This window comes from Carassius auratus, unplaced genomic scaffold (genome assembly GCF_003368295.1).
Source record: "Carassius auratus strain Wakin unplaced genomic scaffold, ASM336829v1 scaf_tig00002576, whole genome shotgun sequence".
Taxonomy (NCBI): Eukaryota; Metazoa; Chordata; class Actinopteri; order Cypriniformes; family Cyprinidae; genus Carassius; species Carassius auratus.
Window position 1 is genome coordinate 753,930 of NW_020523459.1, and position 24,823 is coordinate 778,752.

General features: G+C 36.3%; 1 protein-coding gene across 3 annotated transcripts in view; it reads left to right on the forward strand.

Annotated features, from left to right (window-relative positions):
• The window catches only part of glis1b (GLIS family zinc finger 1b), a 70,260-nt gene that overhangs the window by 43,892 nt on the left and 1,545 nt on the right, over nt 1–24,823 (forward strand). For 2 of the 3 annotated variants that reach the window (XM_026242964.1, XM_026242966.1), the window contains exons 5-10: nt 2,229–2,390; nt 5,386–5,496; nt 7,756–7,924; nt 12,408–12,564; nt 22,515–22,675; nt 23,886–24,044. In XM_026242964.1, the coding sequence (XP_026098749.1) occupies nt 2,229–2,390; nt 5,386–5,496; nt 7,756–7,924; nt 12,408–12,564; nt 22,515–22,675; nt 23,886–24,044 (919 nt within the window). The remainder of the gene's footprint in view (nt 1–2,228; nt 2,391–5,385; nt 5,497–7,755; nt 7,925–12,407; nt 12,565–22,514; nt 22,676–23,885; nt 24,045–24,823) is intronic. The other variant, XM_026242965.1, reaches the window with a different exon arrangement.

Below are 24,823 nucleotides of genomic sequence, written 5' to 3' on the forward strand. Positions count from 1 at the left end.
GAAATTCTTCCCATTCATGTGGATTAAACTCTGGCATATTGCTGTGTTTGTATGGCATCACAGAATGCATAGCTATGTTTGTAAGGTATCCCAGAATGCTTTGCACTTCGCTCCATTGGCAGCCGATCCTCATTTTAATGGCGGGCTTTACACGATTAGCAGGATTCTCTCTGCAGACCCATAAATTCAATTTAGCCTGAAATTTGTCTTGCGTAAAAGAAAGCAGTGAAAGAATGATTATTTCCCCTGTACATAAATACACACATTTTAGGACATACATAATCGCAGTGTTTGTTTTGAAAACTTTTTTTCTAGACATATTTTAGGTGTCAGTATGGGGCATATATCTCAAGCTTGTCTGGATTTCAGAGACTTTATTAAATTCTGTGTTGTGGGTATGTTCATGACAGTTTTCATGCTGTGAAATAATACAAGCGCACATTGACATTGTGAGGTTTGAACGTCCAAAAGCCCCAAGCAAATGTGTCTCAACCACTGTTTTGCTTCATTGTGTGAGCTGATGAAATTAATGTGTAGAAGTGCATGGCCAGTTACTATTTGGATTGATATTCCCCAGAAAAATATGCAGTTAATTCAACTTCAACTACTTGACATAAGAACTCCAATAAAACTTTGTTTTGTAGATAAATTCTATTTTATGTAATATATAACTTTTATTTGCTTTTATAAAAGTTTGAGTAGAAAAGTTTATAGAAGTTTGATTTATGGATGTTCTTACTAAAGAACTTTTGGCACTTTTGAGTTTGGACACATTAAATGAATCAAAAGTGAATGCAATTATTTTTCAATTCATAATGCTGCTAAAAAAAATGTCATTTTGAACTTTCTGTTCATCAAAGACTCCTAAAAAATTTATCACAGTTTCCATAGAAATATTAAACAGCATTTTAGCATAATAAGAAATCCTGAGCACCATATTAGTATCTTTATCATTAGGATCATGTGACACTAAATACTGGAGTAATAAATGATGAAAATTCAGCTTTGCCATCATAAGAATACAGTTCATTTTTAAATATGTTTATCCTAAATACAAACAATTAAATAACATTTACACACTTAATTTGACACCTAATTTGACAAAATTAAAGCTCCTTGGGAAAATTAACTTTTTGAAAAAACAAACAAAACCTTGATGCAAACTATGTGTTATCGTTAAAACTTTTACTTTCACTTTCACAAAGACTATAACTTTCAAACGCTAAATATTTTAATTGTTTATGATTATTTAACTGTTATCATAGTTTTACACATTATTATTTTTTATTTATGGATTTTAATTATTATTATTATTATTATTTTAATATTAATAGCATTAATAGCTGGGCCTCATAGCAAAGCATGGTGCAATATTTTATTTATGCAGAACCAAAGTTGACTTTTTCTACCAAAGATGCAAATGCAAAGTTTTGTCTGTGTGTATAAATGTTTGTAAAAGTGTAACTGGCTGATGTTTTTTTCTTGTTTCCACATTATTTTAATATACCATATAAGAATTTTGCACACACAAATACACACACACTGTATATTCCAGGTCACTCAATATAACCCAACTGTGGCAGTCTAAGGTTTCGCCCCGTATTAAATGGCCTAGCCTCAATAGAAAGCCTTTTGCGAGTGATTGAAGGAGGCCAGAGCCCGAATGTTGTCCTGAGGGCCCATTAGAAGAATGGAAAGCTCTTTCCTTCAGTGAAACTGGAGCTGTGATAGAAGGGGGCCTCAGTTAGAGGTCAGTGGACAATAGAGAGCAAAGCTGCCATGTCAGGTTTCACGCTCTCTGACATCTCCATAATCTGCCACCCTGTACTATCCGTGACTCCTGATTGGAGGGCTGTTGACATTTTGGGGGTGGAGCTAAGAGATTGTATAGGATGTATGAGGGCCTTAAATTACAAGACAGCATGTATTATCAGTACATCCAGGGCCTCATTACCCAGATGCCTTGGAGATAGATTGCAGAGGATCATCCTGTAATGACTGTCTATGGTCCGCACTTCTTGTTGATTCTGATTGGCCAGACCAGTGATGACATGAAAAATGACATGAAGAGCTAATCTGAATTGCTTTTCCACATTCATATGTTAACCTGGTAGCTTTGTACACATTCATCAACAAAGGCAAGGCCTAGTAAACCATCATCCTTCAAAAAAGCTGGCATTTCTGTAAAGCACTTGTTGATGTTTACTGCTGTCATCTCTTTCCCTCAGTTTGAAGGGTGTGACAAAGCGTTCTCACGGCTGGAGAATCTGAAGATTCACCTGCGGAGTCACACAGGAGAGAAACCGTACCTGTGCCAGCATCCGGGCTGTCAGAAAGCATTCAGCAACTCCAGTGACAGGGCAAAGCACCAGCGCACACATCTGGACACTGTGAGTACATTAATACAGCCCACCCTAACATGTATGTCTTACATGAAACTCAAAGGAAGTGCCTCAAAACACACATTGAAAATAAACATTGCTCTTTACTAACATCATACTAAATATAGAAATTAGCAGTGTTGGGGAAACACAAACTAATAGTCTAGTTTCACTAAATGCTTGATACATTTAAGTGTGGCAGTAGTTTTCATTGGAAAACTGTGAATCATTTTAGGGAGACTTTTTCTCTTAAACAGTCCTACTATGTAGTCTGATTCATTCTAATCTGCCTAAATCATTCTCTCTCTATGTAGCATTGAAAAGTTGACACATTATAATCTATGAGTTTTTCTTATGATATATGAGTTCATCTTAAAGGGTTCTCACTTTCATATGTTGTGTTGAAAGTTATTGATAATTAAAAGTTTATTCTAGTGATTTGGTTCATCTCAATTGGTTTCTTGTATATGCATTGGAAACTCTGATTCATTCTAGTGAATCGGTTAATCCGAAAAGGTCCTCACTTTCATATTGAAAAGTAAAAATTGCCTTCATATATAGCGTTCCTAAATCCTAAAAGGTCTTCATTTTTATATTAAGAGGTTTTCGATTTTTTTTTTTTGTTCAAATGGTTTGTTATCCTTAATGGTTAATATTTCATTCTAGTGAATCAGTTTTAGACAAGTTATATTAACAAAAAATAATAATAAAACAATCTGAGTCTGTGCATAGCATTTTACATATGTTTTAGCGGATTTTTTTGTTAAATGCTGCTGTTCTTCAGGATTTAAAAAATATATAATTTATGGATTATTATATGTATATTTTTGTTCATTTCCTTTTTTTTGGCAGAGATAGTATTGCTAATTTGATATTTCAAAATTAGTATTTTTAAAAGATATTGCCCCTTTACATAGGTAGTTAGTAGCTTTTAGTGTTGCCAACTATTATTCTAAAGATTTTCCAGGCTACATTTTAACTTTTGTTCCCTCCCTTTAACAAAATTAAAACCATGGGTGATTAAAGGGCCTTCAAGTTCAGAGCAAAAGTCCCAAGTACAGTGAATCACTTAAGTCCCCAACCAAATGGACCTTACAAACAAACCCATAAATGTGCTGTTCGCTAACTTTCTTTGACCCAAGTTAATTTTGCGCGCACAAAACAGGCATAAGGTTATGTCTCTATGGTTTGAAGAGGGAAAACTCATTATATCATACGCTGTTTAACACCATGCTCCGTTTGTGATAGCAACGACACATGGCAGAGAGAGATAGAAAAAGAAATAGAGAGAGAGGCAGGCACATCTTGCATCCCACTCCAACAATGTGAGGAAAAATAAAAGTCAGGGAAAACTTGAGTTAGTAATTCCTCACTAACTGGCAGAACCTCATGCTGTATCACCTCACAGTACAGCTCCAGCGCTGTGCTACCTCCACACTGCCATGGCCAATTAACCCCCCGTCTCCAGATGCCCAGCGTTGCACATTTACTTGCCTATGCGTCCTGTCACAGCCTTCCCACATGCCTCATATACAGTGAAAAAATCACTCCGACTGTAATGATATTTATTCTTGACTGCCTTTTTTCTTTTTGCCATTCTTAAGCTTTCTAGTTTTCTGTTTTCAGTGTGTATACATGGCAGGGGGATTATATGGAATTGCACAGTGAAAACAAATAAATGCGCAGAGATGAGTTGCCCGAGGGTTGTAAAAACAGCGTTATTTCGAGAGTGAGGGAAGGTAGGAAAAGAGAGCTAATAAAGGAAGCCTATCCACTTTCACTTTAATGACTGCCTCTTTTTAAAAAAAAAAAAAAAACAAAAAAACAGTAGTGTAAAATGCATGGGAGAAAATCACCACTACATGTTTTGGACAGAGAGAATGTTTCAGTAAAGTTTACCAATGAGAATCATGGGTACACTGATATATATCTTAAAATGTACATTTAAACACTTCAACGCTTATAAAATGTGGGGCAGTCGTGGGCCTAATGGTTAGAGAATCAAACTTGTAGCCCGAAGGTTGTGGGTTCAAGCATTGTGTGCAATTGGATGGATTAAATGCAGAGCACAAATTCCGTGTACAGGTTACCGTACTTGGCCACACTTAATTTAATGTAACTTAAAAAAATTAAAAACAAAGTAATATAAAACTGTCACAGTAGTTTGTAATACCTGTACATGAAGTTTTTGTACGGTACTTGTATGTCTGTCTGACATTTACCAAATGATCTATATTCTTCTTTTCTTCTTCCTATGTCCTCTCAGCTTAAAGGTAGGATACTGTCTTTCCTCTTGAACTTTGAATATTTATAAACACTCAAAATAAACAGTTATCGCACTTGTGTTTGTCCATTTACACGCAGTTTGAAAGTGTACATTTTAAGGATGATTACAGTTTGTTGTTGTTGTTGTCTGATTTAACACAAATCTAAATAAAGAACAAATTAGCATATTTGACACCTGTGCTAGTAACCTAGAAATAACAAATTTTAATGATTTTTAATTGTTTTTAATTAATTAATTTGTTTATTTTCAGCTTTTCAAATTCAATTTATTTGTAAATTTTTGATTTAAGATTTAAGATTTATATACAATTTTCAATCCCAGATTTGAAATGTAGACATTTAATACATTTTTATGTTTTCTATTTAGAAATTTGAAGCAGAAATAATGACTATATATATATATATATATATATATATATATATATATATATATATATATATATATAGACTTTTTTTTTTTTAACACAATATTTAATTTGGTAGTTCCAAATAGTTGCTTGTCTAAAATGTGATGTATTTTTAGTTTCCATGTCTGTTCATAAATGTTGTGCACCATATTTAACGTCTCTTATAAACTATAATTATAGCCACTCAATTATAAATGTCGTTGTAATGTATTCATGTTTTTGTGTCCATAGAAGTGTGTTTCTGTGTCCTCATTGTGGCTGAACTGCATATAATTTTGATTCTCAGACTCATTGTGTATTTTCCATTTCAGAAACCATATGCATGTCAGATCCCAGGCTGCACTAAACGCTACACAGACCCCAGTTCCCTGCGCAAACATGTGAAGATCCACTCCGCCAAAGAGCAGCAGGTGCGTAGGAAGGTAAGGATAAAAACATAATATCTATCAATCTCTCTCTTTTTTTAAATTATCTTTACAAATCATCTCATCAACACATCAGAGTACAATTAGATCTTTGGGTCTTGCCATTGGCCTTTAGAAACATTTGTAGTCTATATTTTTCATGGTCAGTTTTGTCTTTTTCATGGCTTGGTGCAGTTGGTTCTACTTAGGGTTCTTTGAAAATCATTTCCCCAACAATAGATCAAGTCTGACCACATTTCAGCATCTACATGGTGAAGAGAGCATTCCTCATTAAAGTGGGTAATTATAAGCAGAATGGCCTCATTGTTGCACTAGTCTAAATGACAGCTGACTGATGCGTTCTTCTTGCTTGCCGTTGTAAGCAGAAACACATGTGAGCGTGTACTATTGTTAATAAGCTGTGCAGCGCTATACCCCAGTGGCCAGATGTTGGGGGCCGATGTCAAACAAACACTCCCACACCATCTATCGCGAGCGACGCCTGTTATAGCACGCTGCGGCAAAGCACCAAAACCTTTGACGAATGGCTGGGAGTTTTGCACAAAGATCTCAACTCAAAAACGTGCGGTTTGTGCTCTTTTGTAATATCCCAGAACTGCAGCCGGTTTGCGTGTAGTTAAAACGTGTTTGTTTTATATCTAATTCACATGTTTGTGAGCTTTATTTATGAAAATCTTAATTGCAGTGGAATTAAAATGACATAACACATTCAAGTTGCATGTCATGGCTCATTTCGGCTATTTTTTATTGTGATGAATCGTCTCCAGATTCAGTCCACTCATCACAAATTCATGTGACCGAAGATCATTTTCCAGTTAAACATAATTCCATGCTACAATCTGAGTTTTCAAAGTCAGGCATAAAACACATATGACTCCCCTAACTCTAAACAAATGACGCATATAATGCATGATTACTGCCAGAACTCAGATTTTGTTGCCTTATGAAGGGAAAAATCAGCCGTGCATGCTCACCCGCAAAAGAGACCCCTTCACATCTCTGTAGCCGGTAACGTGACATCCCAACCTGTACTCAGGGCGATGGATGTGTATGTGGGGTATGTCTTTCCCCTCATCTACTCATGTTTCCAATCAAGGGTTCCTGTTTGCAGTGAAAAATTGTTCCTCTCCAAGCTTGTCATTTCCTTTGCTGGCTGATGTGGGATGTCACCACAGACTTATGTTTTTTTTTTCTATTATTATTTAAGACTTTTGTTTGGGCCCAGCCCATTTTGACTCCCCTCATTTATTTTTATTTTTTTTTACGCCATAACTCTCTGTAACAGAGGTTTTTATTTATTTCTTCTTTTATGTGCATTCCTTCTTTCAACATAGAACTATATATATAATATATATATATATATATATATATATATATATATATATATATATATATATATTGGGGCTGTCAAAAAATAGCGCGTTAACGACGCTAATTAGTTGTTTGTTGTTAATTACGTCAAATTTAACGCATTTCACGCATGCGCAGTGTGACAAATTATTCAGGTCAGGAAAGTCTCGTCGATCTCTGATTTCTTAAGATAGTAAAAAAACAGTGGCGAGCACAGCGACGAAAACACCGAAGAAGCTTAAGGTTTTACCCCAGTTACTCTCAAATACATTCATGCCAAGCTCGATAAACAGAGACGACTTTGGTAGTTGATACGCTGGAGCTTCTTCCTGTTATAGTGTCCTGTGTTTCACACTGCGCATGCGCATGACGCCTACATGCAATGCAGCGAAAATTACAGCTGGTTTTACTGGCACTTGAAGCCTTCAGAACGTGAAAATATCGATCCTAAAGTATTGTGGCAGAGCAAATGAACACCTCCCAAAAACAAGAGTGCCCAGAGTGCTGCTTATGTGATGGTGGCGCATGTTTTTGTTTCTGAGTTCATTCTTTTGAGTTTCTCTATGCATAATTTCATAGATATGTGGCTATATTTAACCACTGGTTCACCTAAAACTCTTACACTATCTGTATTTAAATGGCATGGTTTGATATAGTGCTCAGGTAAATTTGATCTAAGTAAATGTTAAACTTTTGAAATTCAGAAAAAAAGAACCACATATTGATGAATCAATACATGAAAATTATGTATCTGTGTCCTGTTATTTATCTATATTTATTTATCTAAAAAATGGTTAGGATTAATCCACTGAAAATACTGATTAATTTGATAAAAAAAATTAATCATTTGAAAGCCCTAATAGATATATATATAGTTTTTTTATTGGTTATCTTTTTGATTGACAGCTAAGGGCCTGCCCCCATTTAGAATCAGATGCTCTGAGCGAATGTCTGTCAATCCAGCATCTGCATGACTCTGCCCCTTCCCAGCATCCCCACTGCCCTGCCACCTCTCAGCACTCTCTGAATGGGAAGGAAGGCCGTTCCCCAGCACTTGGGCAGGAGATATTCACAGGTACGGCTAATTTATCCTTTGTATTCACTTTCTTTTGACAGTAATGTGAAGTGGATGAGGTATAAAAAGTAATCGGACGGAATAGAGGAATGGATTAGTTTCAATCATGGATTATAATTGTAATTTGTGGCGCTCGCTTAAACAAGCTTCACTTTTATTTTTGCTCTTACCATGATTATTAAACTTGGGTGAAGCTCTGTTTGTACTATGAACACAATGATGTGTCAAGTGGCTTGTTACTACAGTATAATGCTGCTTCCCAATTTACCTACTTATTCTATGCCCTGTACTCTTTTAGTGAAGAAATGTATGTACTCTTTTAGTGAAGAAAAGGTACATTGTTTAAAAGAAAAGAATGCAAGCTTTGGGACACACTAATTGAACAGTTGTGTCTTTAACAAACCATTCTATCACTTAATTTTGTGCATTCTGTCACGGTTTAAACTGCCTGGTTTTGTTTTGCTTAATTTCATTTCCTACCGTATTGGAGATATCAATCAACAAAAACAGGTCCAACATCAAAACCAAAAAGAATCAATCCCGCACACTATAGGTAATTGAATTTTTTGTTTTTTTTCAACAGATTTATTCACTCACAATGTTTCAGTCCTATGACCTTCATCACATATGCCTGTGAATAAACCTGTTTTTGATACATTTGCAAGTATGTATAGTATGCAGGATTACTGAAATAATCCTAATAATACTATCTGAAATTTTTAAATAATTGCATAAATGATTCCAAAGATTATGTTGACTGTAATTTTATACTTTAACTTGTGTGATTAACTGGTGTTTTCCAAACCTTGAGAGAAATGATTCTGAGACTATAGATCTTGGTGTATAGAATCCATTTCTGCTTGTTTTTGTAGGAGTATATGTGCTGTCTAATTTATGTATCCTGGGATGTTTTGTAGAGATGAGTAGAGGATTGTTCCCTCCACCCTAGAATGTACCAAAACCCAGATGTGTTGAAGTGTATGTTCACTTGCAGAACCATTTATGTGATCCAAAACCAATAAGCTACGATTTAACAGCTCAAATGGACATGACAGAATAAAGGGGATTGTAATGTTATGAAGACCATATGGTATGATAATATCACAAACAGCTGCAGTGCACGATTTGCGTTAGATGTGAATTTTCCCATGCTACTTCCAATGTTATGCAATTCACGGTAAATTGGAGCTAGAGGACCCTTACCTTAAAATACCCAGCTATGACTCATAAGTCTTTGATTTAGAGAGGGAGGTTAAGGTTTTGCATGTTTTGTATTTTGTTTGTTATGCATAAGTTTAACCACAGTATTTTGGTACTCCATGTAAGTAATTTTTCTTGCTCTTTTGCTTGTTCATCATAATGCTGAACACACTGTCAGAAGAGGAGATTACATGAAAAGGCAAAACCTAGAATTCCTAGAAAAATGAAAATTCTGTTATCATTTACAAACATTTATGTCATCCCAAACCTTATCTCTTTAATGGAAAGCAAAAGGAAACTTTATGAAAACTGTGTTGCTTTCTCTCATCTGTGCAATTAAAATGAATGGGGACTGACGCATTCAGGCTTCAAAAAAGATATCATTAAAGTATCATAAATGTGATCCATGTGACTACATTCTGGTCTTCTGAAACCAGATTTTATACGAGCAACAGACGGAATGTAAGTTTTTATTTACTGATAATCGTTATTTACTGATAAATCATCCATCAACCATCTTCATAAACGTATAATAATAAATGATACAAATAAATTATTAAATAAATAAAAATAAAAATAATCATCATTAATATTATTATTATTATTATCATTTATTATTTCCTTTAATATAATTTACATTTTACAGTGAAATATTGTTTTTATATCATTATATTATTTATTATTTTATATTATTTATTTTTATATATATTATTTTGTTTAATATTTTTATTTAATAATAATAACCACAACAATAATTATTGTTATTATGATTATTATCGCTACTAAATCAAATATCAAAGTTAATATATTAAATAATTTGTATTGTCATTTTGTTATATCACAAGCTTTGCATATCTACAAACATTCACAGCACAATATATATATATATATATATATATATATATATATATATATATATATATATATATATATATATATATATATATATAATGTATGTATGTATGTATGTATGTATGTATTTATTTATTTATTTATTTATTTATTTTAAATCACATTTTAAATTGCAATTCATGTCAGAAAAATCTAAATTTTTCATCTCCACAAAAAAATTAAAAATAAAGTTAACTGTGGAAGAAAATAAGTTATACAGGTCTTGAATGATATGAGAGTAATGTGTTCACACTTGGAAACTTTGGTTCCTTTAAAACAAATCCTGGTGCGATTGCTCTGTTATTACGGGTTATTTGAATAAGTTTGAATGCTTCCATGTTTTGACACATTTCATAAGCTCTTCACAATTTCTCAGCCGGTAAAAGTATCATCATATGTACGCACATACAATGAGTGCATTTGACCCTATACACAGGATTGTTTTGAATGTTCAGCAAGTTATGTTGGAAAATATAAAAAGCACCTTGTTTTAGTTTTGTAACTTTAGGATCGATCCTAAAAATGACCGTATGAACACTATTCGAACCAGAACTAAATGTATAATTTTATTTTTTGTTCTCTACCAAAGGAACAAAGAGAAGTGAACCACAAATGTGAATGCCCTAAATGATGACAGAAATTGAACTATTCTTTTAAGAGCAAATATTCAGGCAGGAGAGAGGTAGAACAGACTCTAAATGACCGCGTGAGAGTAATTTGAAGGGCAGTTGCAGAACTCCCCATCATTAAAGCATCCTTGTACAAAACACACTTCGCACTGCAACAGCCTAAATCGCCTCCAACGTGTGCCATGGAAAAATAGATGTCCTGGCTTACACGGTCTCGCTCATTTGCTCGGTTCAAAGAGGATAAGTTGTTGCTTCAGTGTGCAAATGTCTTTAGCCTGAAGGACCTGTTATGTTACTGTGGCTGTTTGTTCTTGTTTAGAGGAGAAGTAGTGGTTGGGTCTGGCCAAGATGCCTGCATTTAATGTTCCTGATGTTTCTGCCTCTCCCTATGCTTTGTTCTGTGGCCAGTAGAAAAAGAAAAGCAAAGTGGAGAGTGGGTACCTCTATCACTGTGTAATTTGCACGTATAAAGTGCATTCTAGTCCTGTGTTCTGCCTTTGTGGACGTTTGCATTTGGCTGCTCCATACAATGCTGTGCAGTCTCTGTGGCTGCTTGAACATATGCTGATCATGTCATAATTATTTATTGTAATATGGTTAGTTATGGATTCTTCAACAGTAATTTCTTATCATCTATTTATCTATATAACTTTTTCAGAAATATAAATGCATTTGCGTGACAGAAAAAAAAATGCTTAAAGCATTTTTACAAGTTGCTTATAATTTGAATTCAATCTTGTACTAATTATTAAACGTGTGCATTAATTAATGTACTGATTATTTAGAAATTCACACAGTCACTCTCAGCCTTTAGAGTCTGATTCTGCCTCCTGGTGCACCCCCTCCCCTCTCTCCAGCAGATAACAACTAAAGCAATCATGGCCATTACATGTTGAATGCTTCCCAGTCTGGTAGCAGATGTTAGGGCTAAAGGAGAAAGCATTTAAAGACTTTGATTGATGATTTCGGGTAATGAATCAAGTTTGTAACCAGTTCAGAAAACTGTCAGATGGGCCCCACTTTCACCATAAAGCCGATGAAGAGGAGCACAAACAAGAGGGGTGCTGGGACGGACCGCTGACGACTGTCAGTGCACAGTCGTCCCTACAGAGGGCTTCTGGGAAAACAATTACTGGGCAAATTCAGAGGAACACATTAACAGCCGGAGCAACCAGGAAGAGTGTCCGCCTGTCAGTCTCTCAGGCTGCACAAGAAGCCTGGGGACGGTAGAAGCCCCTTTACGGAACAAGCAGCTATCAATTTCTTCTGGCCTGGTTTGCTTTAATGGTGGGATGACATTTGGAGCAGTTGGAGCTGATCTACCCTGTTATTTCCATTATAAACTGTGGATGAAGTTGATACATCTGCTGATTTTTGCTTCAAAGTTATGTGTCCCTGGCTAAAGATACTGTTCCTTTCATTTCAATACAAGTAGCTTCAAGTAGATCTGTCTATACTTACCAGTTCTGCCATTCCCTTAAAATTGAACTGATCTTTCAAAGATGTTACATTCAAAACTGCAACAGTCAATCAAATCCATTCAGCATAGCAACATAAATCACTTACGGTAAATTGCTAACAGCAACTAACAGGAACATTTAATTTCATCCAAAAGGGCCTTGGTGAGTTTGTGTTGTCATAACAAGCGCTTGTTGCCATTAAGGGCTGTTTTGTGGGGATTTAATTTGGTCAATGTGCTGTTCTTGAGGGCTCCTTGAGGTTTATCAGGCATGTTTTGCACATTAGTTTTGTTTGTCTTCCAGGCCTGTACGCCGGCTCCAGCACAACACACAATGGAGCCCCACTTGAGTTGCTCTCTTCTGGACCTGACCTGGCCCCCAGGCAGCCCCGCCTGGACCACGACATCAGCAGCCCCCACCATCTCTCCCCGTTGTCTGTCCTCGAGAACGCCCGAGAAGGGTGAGTTCCTAACGCACTAAGCGTCACATTTACTCCCAGTTGCTCTAACATACACACAAGTTGGATAAGATCAATGTAGATGATCTTAGAATGGATGAAGAATGGATGAAGTCCATCACAGTAACAGATAGCACTGTAGTCATAGTTACACACATTGGATCTGTTCCACTGAGTGAGCTGTGACAGAAAGGCTGTTACAGTATATCTCTGAAAGATATAGTTGCCCAAGTTGACACTGCATGGATCCTTTGAGGAAAAGGCAATCCTGCAATATGCTCTGTGAACAATCTGAGATGTCTGACGAAGTGAGAAAAAAATTATGATGTAATCTTATATTTTAGTCTAATTAAAAAGTCTTTAATGATTCACTCAGTAGTCACTTTTTCATCCTGAATGAATCATTGCTTTTGAATTGAGTGAATTTGACTCACTCATAAAGACTTTAAGAAAAGAATTGAGGGCAGCATACTACTCCTACTGTTTTTAAAGTACAAATACTAAGCAGTATACTGAATTCATCCACTGTTTTTGTAGGAATCGGTTAAGTTAATGATTCATTGATTCACTCTTAAAGACTGTTATTTGTTTCAGTCTATCTGAGTACTAATCACAGAGTACATTATTAATTGACTCACTTAATAAATAAATAATAAGAATAAATCTGTGTTTTTGAGTGAATCAATTGATTTGCTCTTAAAGACTGGGACACTTTTTTCTTTCTGGAATGAATCAGTGGCTGAATTCAGAATAGTGTACTAGCATACTATAAGTATTTAATGCAATATGAAGATGTAGTACAAATAGTAAGTAGTATGCTAGTATGTTTTATTTTTCTGAATTCAGACACTGTTTTGATCAATTTCTGAATAAATCTGTATTTTGAATGAATCATTGAGTAAATGTTTAATTAAAATTTTTAACTAATTGCTTGAGGGAATTATTTATTGACTCATAAAGACAGTTACTTGTTTAATTTCTGAATCAGTGTTTCTGAATTAATTCATTGACTCACTTATTTGTCGCCACCTACTGGTACTATGTTACCAGCAGAAACGGTCACTAAAAATACACCTGAATAATAATGACCTTTTTTATTTTAAAACCTAATAACTATGAAAAGCACCTACCCATGACTTGATGTCATCAAAATGCTTCAGAATAACTAGTCACATCCAGGATCTTGTTACTATTGCATTGCTCCAGGTTTTTCTTATAATAGGAGAGTTTCTTTGGTAATGTGTTTCGTCTAATGTGTTTTTCACTGTATGTAAGAACCATATTGATTTAGGGGCCTGGATTTATTTCCCATGCAAAGCACCACCGGCAGATTTTTCCCTTGTCCACACAGAACGTTTGTTTGCATTGTAACACGCTCCTAAAACACACACCCTACGATGTATTTGATGCTTGTGGCTGCGCTCTTCTCTTGCTCTGGCTTCAGTGTGTATTTATTCAGCAAATCTAGATTAAACCACTGTCCCCCTAACACAACATAAACAAACTCTATGCTCTTGGTTTCAGTTTTGAGGTGTCAGTGCTGTGTAATTAAAGCAAGACCGCGTTCCCAAAAAGTGCACCTCTGTTCCTCTCTGTCTTCAAGTTGCGTTTAGCGTTCTGGAATGCTCAGAGGAGGAATACAATGAAGACTAATATAAGCATGTTACCCATTAAAAACCATGATTTCCCTTTGGACCAGCCAAGTCCAGAGCTGCAAATCCAATGTGTCATCAAGACGCAAAGTGTGTATGACAAACAGAGATGCTGGAAATGAGAAAGAGGAAAGGAGAGAAAATAGATCTGTACTTTTAAAGCATCAGATTTTAATGGGATTTTCCTGTTCTTTATCACAGTTAAATGAAAGCAAATGTGCAGTGTTAAGTAAATTAACCAATTTAACCCACATCTTGAGAATGGAAACTAATTCAAGAGCTTGTAAACAATGAGCGAAACAATAATGAGCTGTGCAACTCTTTCTAGTTCTCTTGTTCTTTTTCTCTTCCTGTTTGCTCAACTGGTAGAGCATTGCACCAAGGTTGTGGGTCTGATTCCCAGGGGGGAAAAAACATGTAGGGCTACTTAGAATGCATTGTTAATGTGTGTAAATATTTCTTTAGCCTGAAATTTGAATCAAAATGACGTTTTCGTTAGCCTAGGCCCACCCAAATTTTTTTCATGTTTTGTAAGATGTCTTTTGTGTTCGGCAAAGCTGCATTTATTTTTGAAAAAAATACAGTAAAAACAGTAGTACTTTTTGTCAAGCTGAATTACTCTGTTCTTCAGTGTTACGTGATCCTTTATAAATCCTTCTATTATGCTTCGTTAACATTTCTTATTATTATCAATGTTAAATATATTTTTTCTGCTTAATGTATTTGTGAAAACATGATACACTACCATTCAAATGTTTGAGGTAAGTTTTAGGTAAAAAAAGAAAAAAAGAAAGAAACAACGAAATTTAATTAGTGACACCAAATACATTTATAATGTTACTAATAATTTATGTTATTTCAAATAAATGTTTTTTTCCACTTCGATTCATCAAAGAATCCTTTAAAAAATATATAATACGCAAATTGGCAGCATAAACATGTTTTCAACACTGATAATAAGAACAATTATTAATAATTGAGCACCACTAATATTTGCTAATTACTGAGTATCAGATCAGCATATTAGAATGATTTCTGAAGGATCATGTGACACTGAAGACTGCAGTAATGAGGCTGAAAATTCAGCTTTGTCATGACTTATAAATTACATTTGAGAATATATAACTGTTAATTATAATATCACACAATACTACAGTTCCCTTTCAAGTTGAACTTCAAACTGCGTCCTCTAGGGGTCGCTGTGTGGAATGCCTCGTTGTGACCTGTGTCTGAAGCATACATTCAAAAAACACCAAAAACATGTTGGCCGGTGACAGCTCCTGATGTCACTACCGGTCTGACTATAGTATAAGTAGGTGCTGAGAGAACAGGTCATTCTCTTCTTCATCTTCATTGACTGTTTTGTTTGAAGTATACAGCGTTTAGGAGTTCATGTACGCCATAGCTAGGTTGCCCTGAGGGGCTTCCTGGTCACCAGGATATACCCTCTTGCTGAGGCATCGTGCGGGAAGTTCAGGTGGCATTTGCGAGAAACTTCTTGTGAATGCTGTCTCAGGCAGTCCTCCCCTCATCTCAGAGGGTTATTTTTTGAGCCTGCCGCTCCAGTTTGGCCCAGTACTTCCAGGCATCTGTGAGCAGATGCCTGGGAAGCTCTTAAATCCATGCTATGGTAAGTGCACACGCTAAGCTTTGTGCACTTTCTGAAATCCACATGGTGGTAAGTCTCCACGCTGAGCACTTTGCGCACTTTCTGAAATCCTGTATGGTAAGGGTTACGCATTATTAGCCTTGTTCCTTTTCTCTGTTGAAGTTGGCTTAGACCCTGGTACTTGCCTTGGGCTCCACTTAACCAGTGTGTCTTTGTTGACACACTTTTGAAGCATCGCTCCCCTCACCATTGAGGGTTATTGTGAGCATGGTGCTTCTTTCGAGTGTTTGAATTCTCTCCCTTTCTGAGGAGTTGGATTCCTCGCTCCGTGGGCTGTTCTCGTGGTAGTTTTGTGGTCGTGGTAGTAGCAGTGCCTCCCTTTATCAAAGGCTTGCCTATGAGCATGCTACTCATTTTCTGAATTTAAAGTTCTCCTCTCACATAAGAGTTAAGTTGTCTGTTTTCCCAGAGCATCTGGAACCGGCAGCATCAGGTGAACCGGGCCCTTCATAGGCCCTAAGCTTGAAGTACGCTTAACTTCAAATTTCTAACAATCATGCTGTAGGATGAGCCCCTCTCCTCTACTGAGTGCTGGGAGTGTTGCAACCTCAGCTAGGTATTTTACTGCTAGCCATTCCAGCATTATACAATAGATAGAGTTGATGACTTCTCAAATAAATTGTTCTTGGGATACACCATTTACATTTAGAACGGTATCTCTAAAATTCTTGTTATGGTAAGTGTGCACATGTAGTCTTCACACTTTCTAAAATCCACACTGTGGTAAGTTCGCACGATAGTACTTTGCATTCTTTCTTAAATCCTATATGGTGAGGGCTACGTGCTTCGTGCCCTATCTAGGGTTGGTTAAAACCCCAGTTCCACCTTCGGCACAACCTATGTATCCTTTTGATACCTACCTTGACAGGGTGTTGCTTCCAGGGATCTGTTGAGACAGTTCCTTCAGCAAGCTCATGCAGACTTTGTATGATGCTAGGCTCTTGGTCATATCCACTTAAAGGAATCTATTCCTGATTCCAAGCCTTGAGCTCTACCCCAGGCCCAGGAGTCTGGCCCTAACAGGTAAGTTTTTGGGGTATGTAACCTAGGCCTGTAGCCTTTAGCCACAGAGGAAAATGTCACAGACAGCCATCTAACATCCCAGGGGCAACTCCCTTAAAGCTTTGGTAGAGTTGGTACTTAGTACTCGCCATGGTTTTCGACATGCATTCACCTTAGCATGGTGGCATGGGTATAATGTGCCCCATAGTGACCCCTAGAGGATGCAGTTCAAAGTTCCTTTGAAAGTGAACGTCTCAGGTTACCTATGTAACCATGGTTCCCTGAGTAGACAGCAGGTTTCAGTATCACTCCCTGATCTAAACAGTAGCTGCAGTGAAACATTGTATCTTAAGCTAATTTCCCTGCTTGACTGCACATGAGCATTTGAGCACTTTAGCCTTTGAGTGTTTAGAAACAAGCAATAGGCTCAGATCAGTAAGGGCCTGATCTCTCACGAGTGGCTTTAGTTTGCTAACCAGAACTAGAAAGGTTCCTACTGACCCATAGCAAGGCAGTGGTCACTTCATTCTACAATCAGAAGAGCTTATCGTGAGGTGTCAGGCATATTTCCACACTCTCTCATACACACTGTCTCCCATAGGAGCACAACCTGATAGGTTAAACAAGACAAACAGGGAACAGAGCACTCATCTTCATGAATCTTCATTCAAAAAAGGATGTGGGGGGAAAGCTCCATCTTGATCTATTTTGTCTCCATCCAACCCCTGGGGGATTTGTGTCTGTTTGAGCATAAGGATTGCCTCACTTCTGAAAACGGCACCTCTTTTGCATGATTTGTAAGGTCTTTGACCCCTCCAACAGGGATTAAACTGGAACGTGACACTAAGGGGTATGAAAACGACAGAGCTTTTCATGAACCTCACAGACTGCATTAAATAACAGTTTATTCCATCATCCTAAATGTAACTTTTCAATGTGTGTCAGGAGTGTAAAGCTAACTTAAAACCCCCAGTGCTGGTTTGTTTACATTAATGTGATTTATTTCATTTATTTATTTTAGATCAAAGTTGCTACAGTTTGTCCCATTTAGACCATAGTTCTTTGAACCTTTTGGTGGTGACTTTCTGAGCCAGACGTAGATGTTCTTTAACATGGAACAGTGAATCATGTACAGAAGAGTCACATTCACTGAATCATGTCTGATGTGCTAAGGACTTACTCATGTCAACTAAGCGATGCTCTGCTCTGGGATATTCATTACAAGTTCCCATGGAGTCACATTCAGCACTTTGCCTTTATTACTAATTCTGCTACTTTGAAGAAATACCATTTGTAAACACTTTGTTCACAAGCAAACTATTAAGGGTTAGGTCATTAAATACAAGTTTTGCATTACATAATTCCCCATTTTGTTGGTTCTGAATGGATATAGTTATAATTTGTTGAATTAATGCCTCTGCAATCAATGAAAAATGCAAATAAACATCTACTTTAAAATGTATTTAATTAAAATTTATGGAATTTATTTTAAATCTCAATTGCAAGGAAATTGGCATGTTTGTGCTGAAAATAATTAAAATTTTAAATAAGCTATGTACACTAAACTGATGCATAAAAAGTGGTAGCTATAGGCCTAGTGGCCTAGTGTGTGTACACTTAAATGCAGAACAAGAATTCTGAGTATGGGTCACCATACTTAGCTGTATGTCACGTCACATATACATATATATATATATATATATATATATATATATATATCATCTTACATTTTTATACAGTTGACTGTTGACAAATTATGCAGGGTAACAAATTCACTGTGTGATATAAAATGCATTTATATGCCCTTAAAATGTAAAATATTGGGGCAAAATAAAAAAGGCCCTGTAAGATTTTTTTGTCTTATATTTATATCATATGAAAAACTACGATAACGCACGAGGGCTATTTATATCCGAATAGTACGAGTGCAAATGTGATTTTAAACAACAGTTCAGTAAATAAGAAGTCAGTATTGTGTTGTATTTTAAATAGGCTTCTTCTGTTTTTGATAAATTTAGCCAACAAAATTATTCATTGAAAAAATAATACAAATTTATAATAATAATAATAATAAAGTGATAGTTCACCCAATAAGAAAAGTTCTGTGATAATTTACTCCCTCGTGTTATTTCAGTCCTGCATAACTTAGATTCTGTTATGGAACATAAAAGAAAATAATGAAGAATGTTGGTAACTAAGAAAAAGAAGACTGTTGGTAACCAAGCTGATTTGGTTATGACTTTCATCATATGAACATCATTCCTCCGATTATCTTTGTTTATGTTTCATAGTTAATGTTAGGCCATTGTAGCCTAAACGTTTATGTGTAGTACATTTTATGTTGTATCAAATAAAATATTTCTTTCTAAAGCTACTTTTTGTAATATCTACTTGATATTTTCTCATTTAACCCAATAATGGCAGTTATTATTAATATATAATATTTTCTTTGTTATTTATTCCTGTGATGGCAAAGCTGAATTTGTGTCATGTGATCTTATAAAAATCATTCTAATATGCAGATTTTGTGCTCATTTACATTGTTTTCTTATTATCAAACAGTTGTGCTGCTTAATATTTTTTATGGAAACCTTGATACTTTTTTCAGGTTTCTTTGATGACTAAAAGGTACAAAAGAACAGCATTTATTTAAAACATTAATGTTAAATAACAATGTAAAGGTCTTCCAGAATCAATCGTATTTATTTTATTTTCTTCCTTATTTAGATCCAGGGAGGCACTCTTGAGTTCGACATAAGTGTCATACTCGAGCTAACCAAATGCTTTTCTATCACTTTTGATGATTAGATGAACATGAACTTTTGGATGATCCATTGGTTAGTAGGCAAATAAGCTCTTATGACAGGATAGGCTGTATAGTCACAAAAAGAGCCTGAGAAGGTAAAAGCAGATGATGAGTGAAGGTAAATACTGAAGGGAGAGATTGATCTTTCATATGACAGATTCCCCTCATTCCAAGAGCCTTAGTGAGCTGCAGCTGTTAATGATTATTGCGTGATTCACTTTAGTTGCACATAGATGCTGCTTGTAAAAATATGAACAGTATAACTTCCTGAGTTTCCTGAGCTTGTGCTGACAGCAGCTCCCAGGGCGATTGTAACCGCCGAGCTCTCCCCAGAAACACATGGCCGCACGTCAGATCACAGCCAGCGACTAGATCCGAACAGCTTTCCTGCATACGAACACAAGTTAGCCCGCTAACTCAAACTCCTAAACGTATATGCTGCATGCCTTGTGAAACATGGCTGTCTGAGAAAAGCCCCATGACTCATTGGGATTACATCTGAGAACAGTAAAAAAAAAAAAAAAGATATCTTTTCCTTGGAATGTGAATTTGGCTAACAGTGAAAACGACATAATGGTCTAACAGATGTAACAGCCAAGGAAGTCCTTATCAGATTCTGCGCAAATGAATGATGGGAAATATCACTCCCACACAAGGCCTGAAACATTAATAAAACAGAATTATGAGCTCATTGGAATCCAAATTTTACATTATGTCTTAGCTAGGCTTAACTCTGTGGATGATAGTACAAAAGGCAATTTAAATGAAATTTATAATGTGTCTGTTTAAATGTTAAAGGTCTGTTCAGTTCAGTCATTTTCCTTTGTTTAAAGTGTTATTCATTATAGCAACAGTGTTTTTATAAAATGTTTAAAATCACTCACATGAGACCATATCACTGGCCTAATAATCACTGATTTATTTATTATTGTTATTTTTTTATGTTTGTCTGGGACAAATCGAAAGGTCTGTGCATTTCCTTTTAACATAGCCATTATTAGTTAAAGGGGTCATATGATGCGATTTAAATTTTTCCTTTCACTTTGGAGTGTTACAAGCTCTTGGTGCATAAAGAAGATCTGTAAAGCTGCAAAGACTAAAGTCTCAAATCCAGAGAGAGATTCTTTATAAAAGTTAAGACTTGTCCACACCCCCCTAAAAACGGCTCATTTAAACACTCCCCCACATCTCTATGTCATTACTGTATGTGGGAAGATTTGTAAAACGCTGCCCAGATGTTCACGCAAAGAAAGAAGGCGTACCTTTTATTCTCTCTGTTTCCGCCGCCAAAAGAGCACGATATCTACTTTGTCATGCCTAGAACTGATTTGTGCTGGTCGCTGAGGAAATACATCAACTTCGCGCTGTGGATCGTCTGACAGCAGGTTTCACTGTGGACAAATTGGAGTCGAGCCAAGGGTCATCACATGTGGTTGCCGCAACCCCTGGCCGCTCCTTTGTCAAATCCACTGGCCGTTCTTCACTCTAGCCGCCAGCTGCTGCTCACGTAAGCCGCAGGCCGTTCCTAAATCTAGCCCCCGGTTGTTCTTCGCTTTAGTAGCCACCCATTCCTCAATCAAGCCCCCGGTTGTTCATCGCTCTAGTTGCCGGCTGTTCCTCACTCAAGCCGCTGGCCATTGCTCACTCTTTGCAAGGACAGTCTGGCGCTTCTGACTCATGATATGTAAGTAGGTTTACATATGTAAAGGATTTGCCACTGATGATTTAAACACGAGGTTTGAGCAGTGTAGACTAGCACTTGTTATTTGTAATTTCCCCAAAAATTGCCAGCCCGAGACTCAAACCCACAATTTTAGGATCAGGTATCATACTCTCTTATCACAAATGCAGACATGGTTTTATGTTTACGCCCTGTGATATGCAATGCAACGTATAAAAAGACGGTATAGTAGGAGTAGACTAGCATATACAGTGAATGGGTTTTAACTTTAAGGGCCATGGAAAAAGCCACAAAACTCTAATATTTATTCTGTAAGGACTTTAGTATTTAGGTAAGAAAAGAACATATTTATAAATACTGTTCTCATATATTATTAGGGAGAACAAACAGGCAGTAAAGTGCATTAATTTAATTTTTTCTCAGACCCTTCATATATTACATTATACTGTATGTCCTCAATATTCTTTCCATAACAACATCATGATGAGCATCTGTTTGTCATACTTCTGTTTAAACAGGCGATTTCTTTGAGTTTGTTTTTGTTCTCTGTTCATTTCTGAAATTTAGAATATGATTCTTTGATGTGTGCACTAAAGGCAGAGAGACTTGACTTAGGGGGCAGGAACGACTTCACAGGGCCATTGGGTTGGCACTCCACGTCTCATATTTGAAGACTTGCTTGTGACAGCTGCATCTAATGGCACTAACAGAGCCTTTATTTGTTCCATTGTGTGCAAGCATGAGCAAGCTATCATAACTTCCCCAAAGCCATCACAGTGTACAGTAAGTCAGGGGCATGTTATGTATAAGTGGCATCTGGAGTGAAGAATGGGCTTGTACTCAATCAAAACCAGGCTCATGGTTTTCCATTAAAACAAGAATTGGAAAAGGATAAAGCATGTTAGAGTAAATAAAAGAATAAATGAAAACATAAATAAATAATGTTGACTCCTTTTCTGAGGTAATCCACCTAGATCTTTCTCAGGGTTAAAGGTAAAATGGGTAAAGTCAATAAAATTACTATAAAGTAATATTCACAGGACTAAACATTATATATGTGAAATTGTATTGTTTTTTGTTTTTTTGTTTGTTTGTCTTTCACCCATTAATCTTAATAGTTAATGCTTACTTTCTCTCTTGTAGGTTGTTTGGAGCTTTGCTGTCTCCAGGGATCAATCTGCTGAAGGCCGCTACGTCTCCTCCACCAACACTAGAGAAGCAACAGAACTCCTCTTCGAGCCAGCAACACCTTCACACTCACCATAAACCCTACACCACCTTCCACAGCCTGCCTTCAAGTGAGGGTATGAGAACTGCGTTTGTTTGCTCTGATTTTATTGTGTGGCAGTCTTAACACACATTAAAAGTCCAGCACTTCCTTTAAAATGATTTATAACGGCACTGTAAATATAGACGTATATTGGATTACATTTTACAAGAAAATACTATTTCAGTCTTTCTACATTTAAAATCTTAATTCGGTGTGTTAATTTCCATTTCTTTGTAATTATTTGTGAAATTTAATTGAACATTTTATTAAAGGTTTATAAAAAAAATCTAAAGTATCATATTTGATACATCAGGTTTCATGGTTCATATTTATGATATATAGGATATGTGGAGCTCAAACTCAAGGAGGGAAAAAACACTTCAGTTATATTGAGACGCCCAAAATGAGCAAAGATTTGCAATTTGTTGAAGTTGCAGAAAAATTAATTAGATCTTTAAAAATATAGCAGACTATTGAGATGAACCAATGAATGTCCCTCTGATGTATCATATTTGATAGTCACATTTTAAATTGAAACAACTGATGTATGGATAATCAAGTAAAGCTAAGTTGCTTCAGTCCAGTAAGAGTTCATCTCCAAATGTTTCTAACAATATAATTTGATTTTTATGTTTACTTTATTCGAATATACAAGTAGATGAAGTTGTTGTTTTTTTTACAGGTTTTTCTGCAAACTTTTGACCATGAATAATTTTATTAACTTTAATTTAATTTTTATTAACATTTATTAACTATTATTAGAAATTTCCATATCACATATGACACATATGTTTAATGTCAGCACATGAGAATTTCATGTCAGAGAGATTCAGATAGTATTGAGAAAACTGGTGTAGTCTCTGCAGTGCTCTGTGCATTAGCCAGAACATGTGGGCTGAAGGGGATGCCTGGAACCACAAGAGGAAACTTTTTTCTTTTAAAATCCCCCAATCCAAAACAGCTAAGCTGTCTGTCAAAAGAACTGCTGTGAACTTCCTTGTCAGGACACAGATATATCTGTGTACCACCTCAAATCTAAGACCCCCATCTGAGAGAGACTACCTGTTGAACACTCCTGGAAGCAAACAAGGGGATAACAAAGGAATAATAAAAAAATAGAAATGCATACAGGAATACAGGATTTGCTTAAGAGCTATTTTAAGTTTTGAACGTATAGGAAAAAGCCACATTTAAATGACATTTGAGTTCTGTTGTTTTTACTTTGTATGGGTATGTGTGCACAGATTACCGTGGCAACTTTCAGAGCTGTTTCCATTTTGGCGACGGCTACAGAATGGACCAGTCCATCAGTGGAGGCCATCAACCTGCAGAGTCCCACAGCTTCAACACAAACCCACACAACGGCTTCCACATGAGCTGTTCCACCAGCACCCCTTCCACAGGTACACATATACACCTTTAAACTGCAGTCACATTAATGAAATTTTGATGGATTTTGATGAACTTGGGCAGTTGGTTGTTAGTAATGTAGCTCACAAAAAGTTAATTTCAAACCGAGCAGCTTTCTGGTGGTCAACACTGCAAATTTGTATGACCAGCTTAAAACCTTTGGGAAATCTGCATGGGGAAATCTTTGTCCTGGTGATGGTGCAAAGCTCTGCTTTTGACATAAAAGCATTGTTAGTCTCAGCCTCAGATGTCATGCCCATGGACCGTTGGCTGAAGATCTGATGCATACTGCACACAAAATTGGAAACACTTCGGGAGTTTCAAAGTTGTCATTCAGATTGGTTGAATTCTACAGGATTTCTGGGAGATGTATTTGTCGTGATATTTAAAGTTCCACCTTGAAACAAATATGCCGCGACACCAAAACCCCTCATGTAAGAAGAAAGCCGTCGTCTTTACAGCTGTGATTATGAGTGCTTATCAGGATAAAATAAATGCTGGATTTTCAAAAGTATGTGAAATAAGTTTGCGGCATAGAATCTGGAATGCATCCAAGAGTTTTACACACATCTGTTATTGTGGGGACATTTCCACGCCCCTAAACCTGAAGTGGCACAAGACGAAACGTGATTGGTCACTTTATCTGTCAGTCATATGGCCTCTTGGGTAGTCCTTGCCATTCAAAGCAGCCAAGGTTCACAGACCTTCTGCTGTCAGTTTGAAAGTCTGGCTATGCAAGACTAAAGCATTGTATAAGGACTTGATTCGTTTT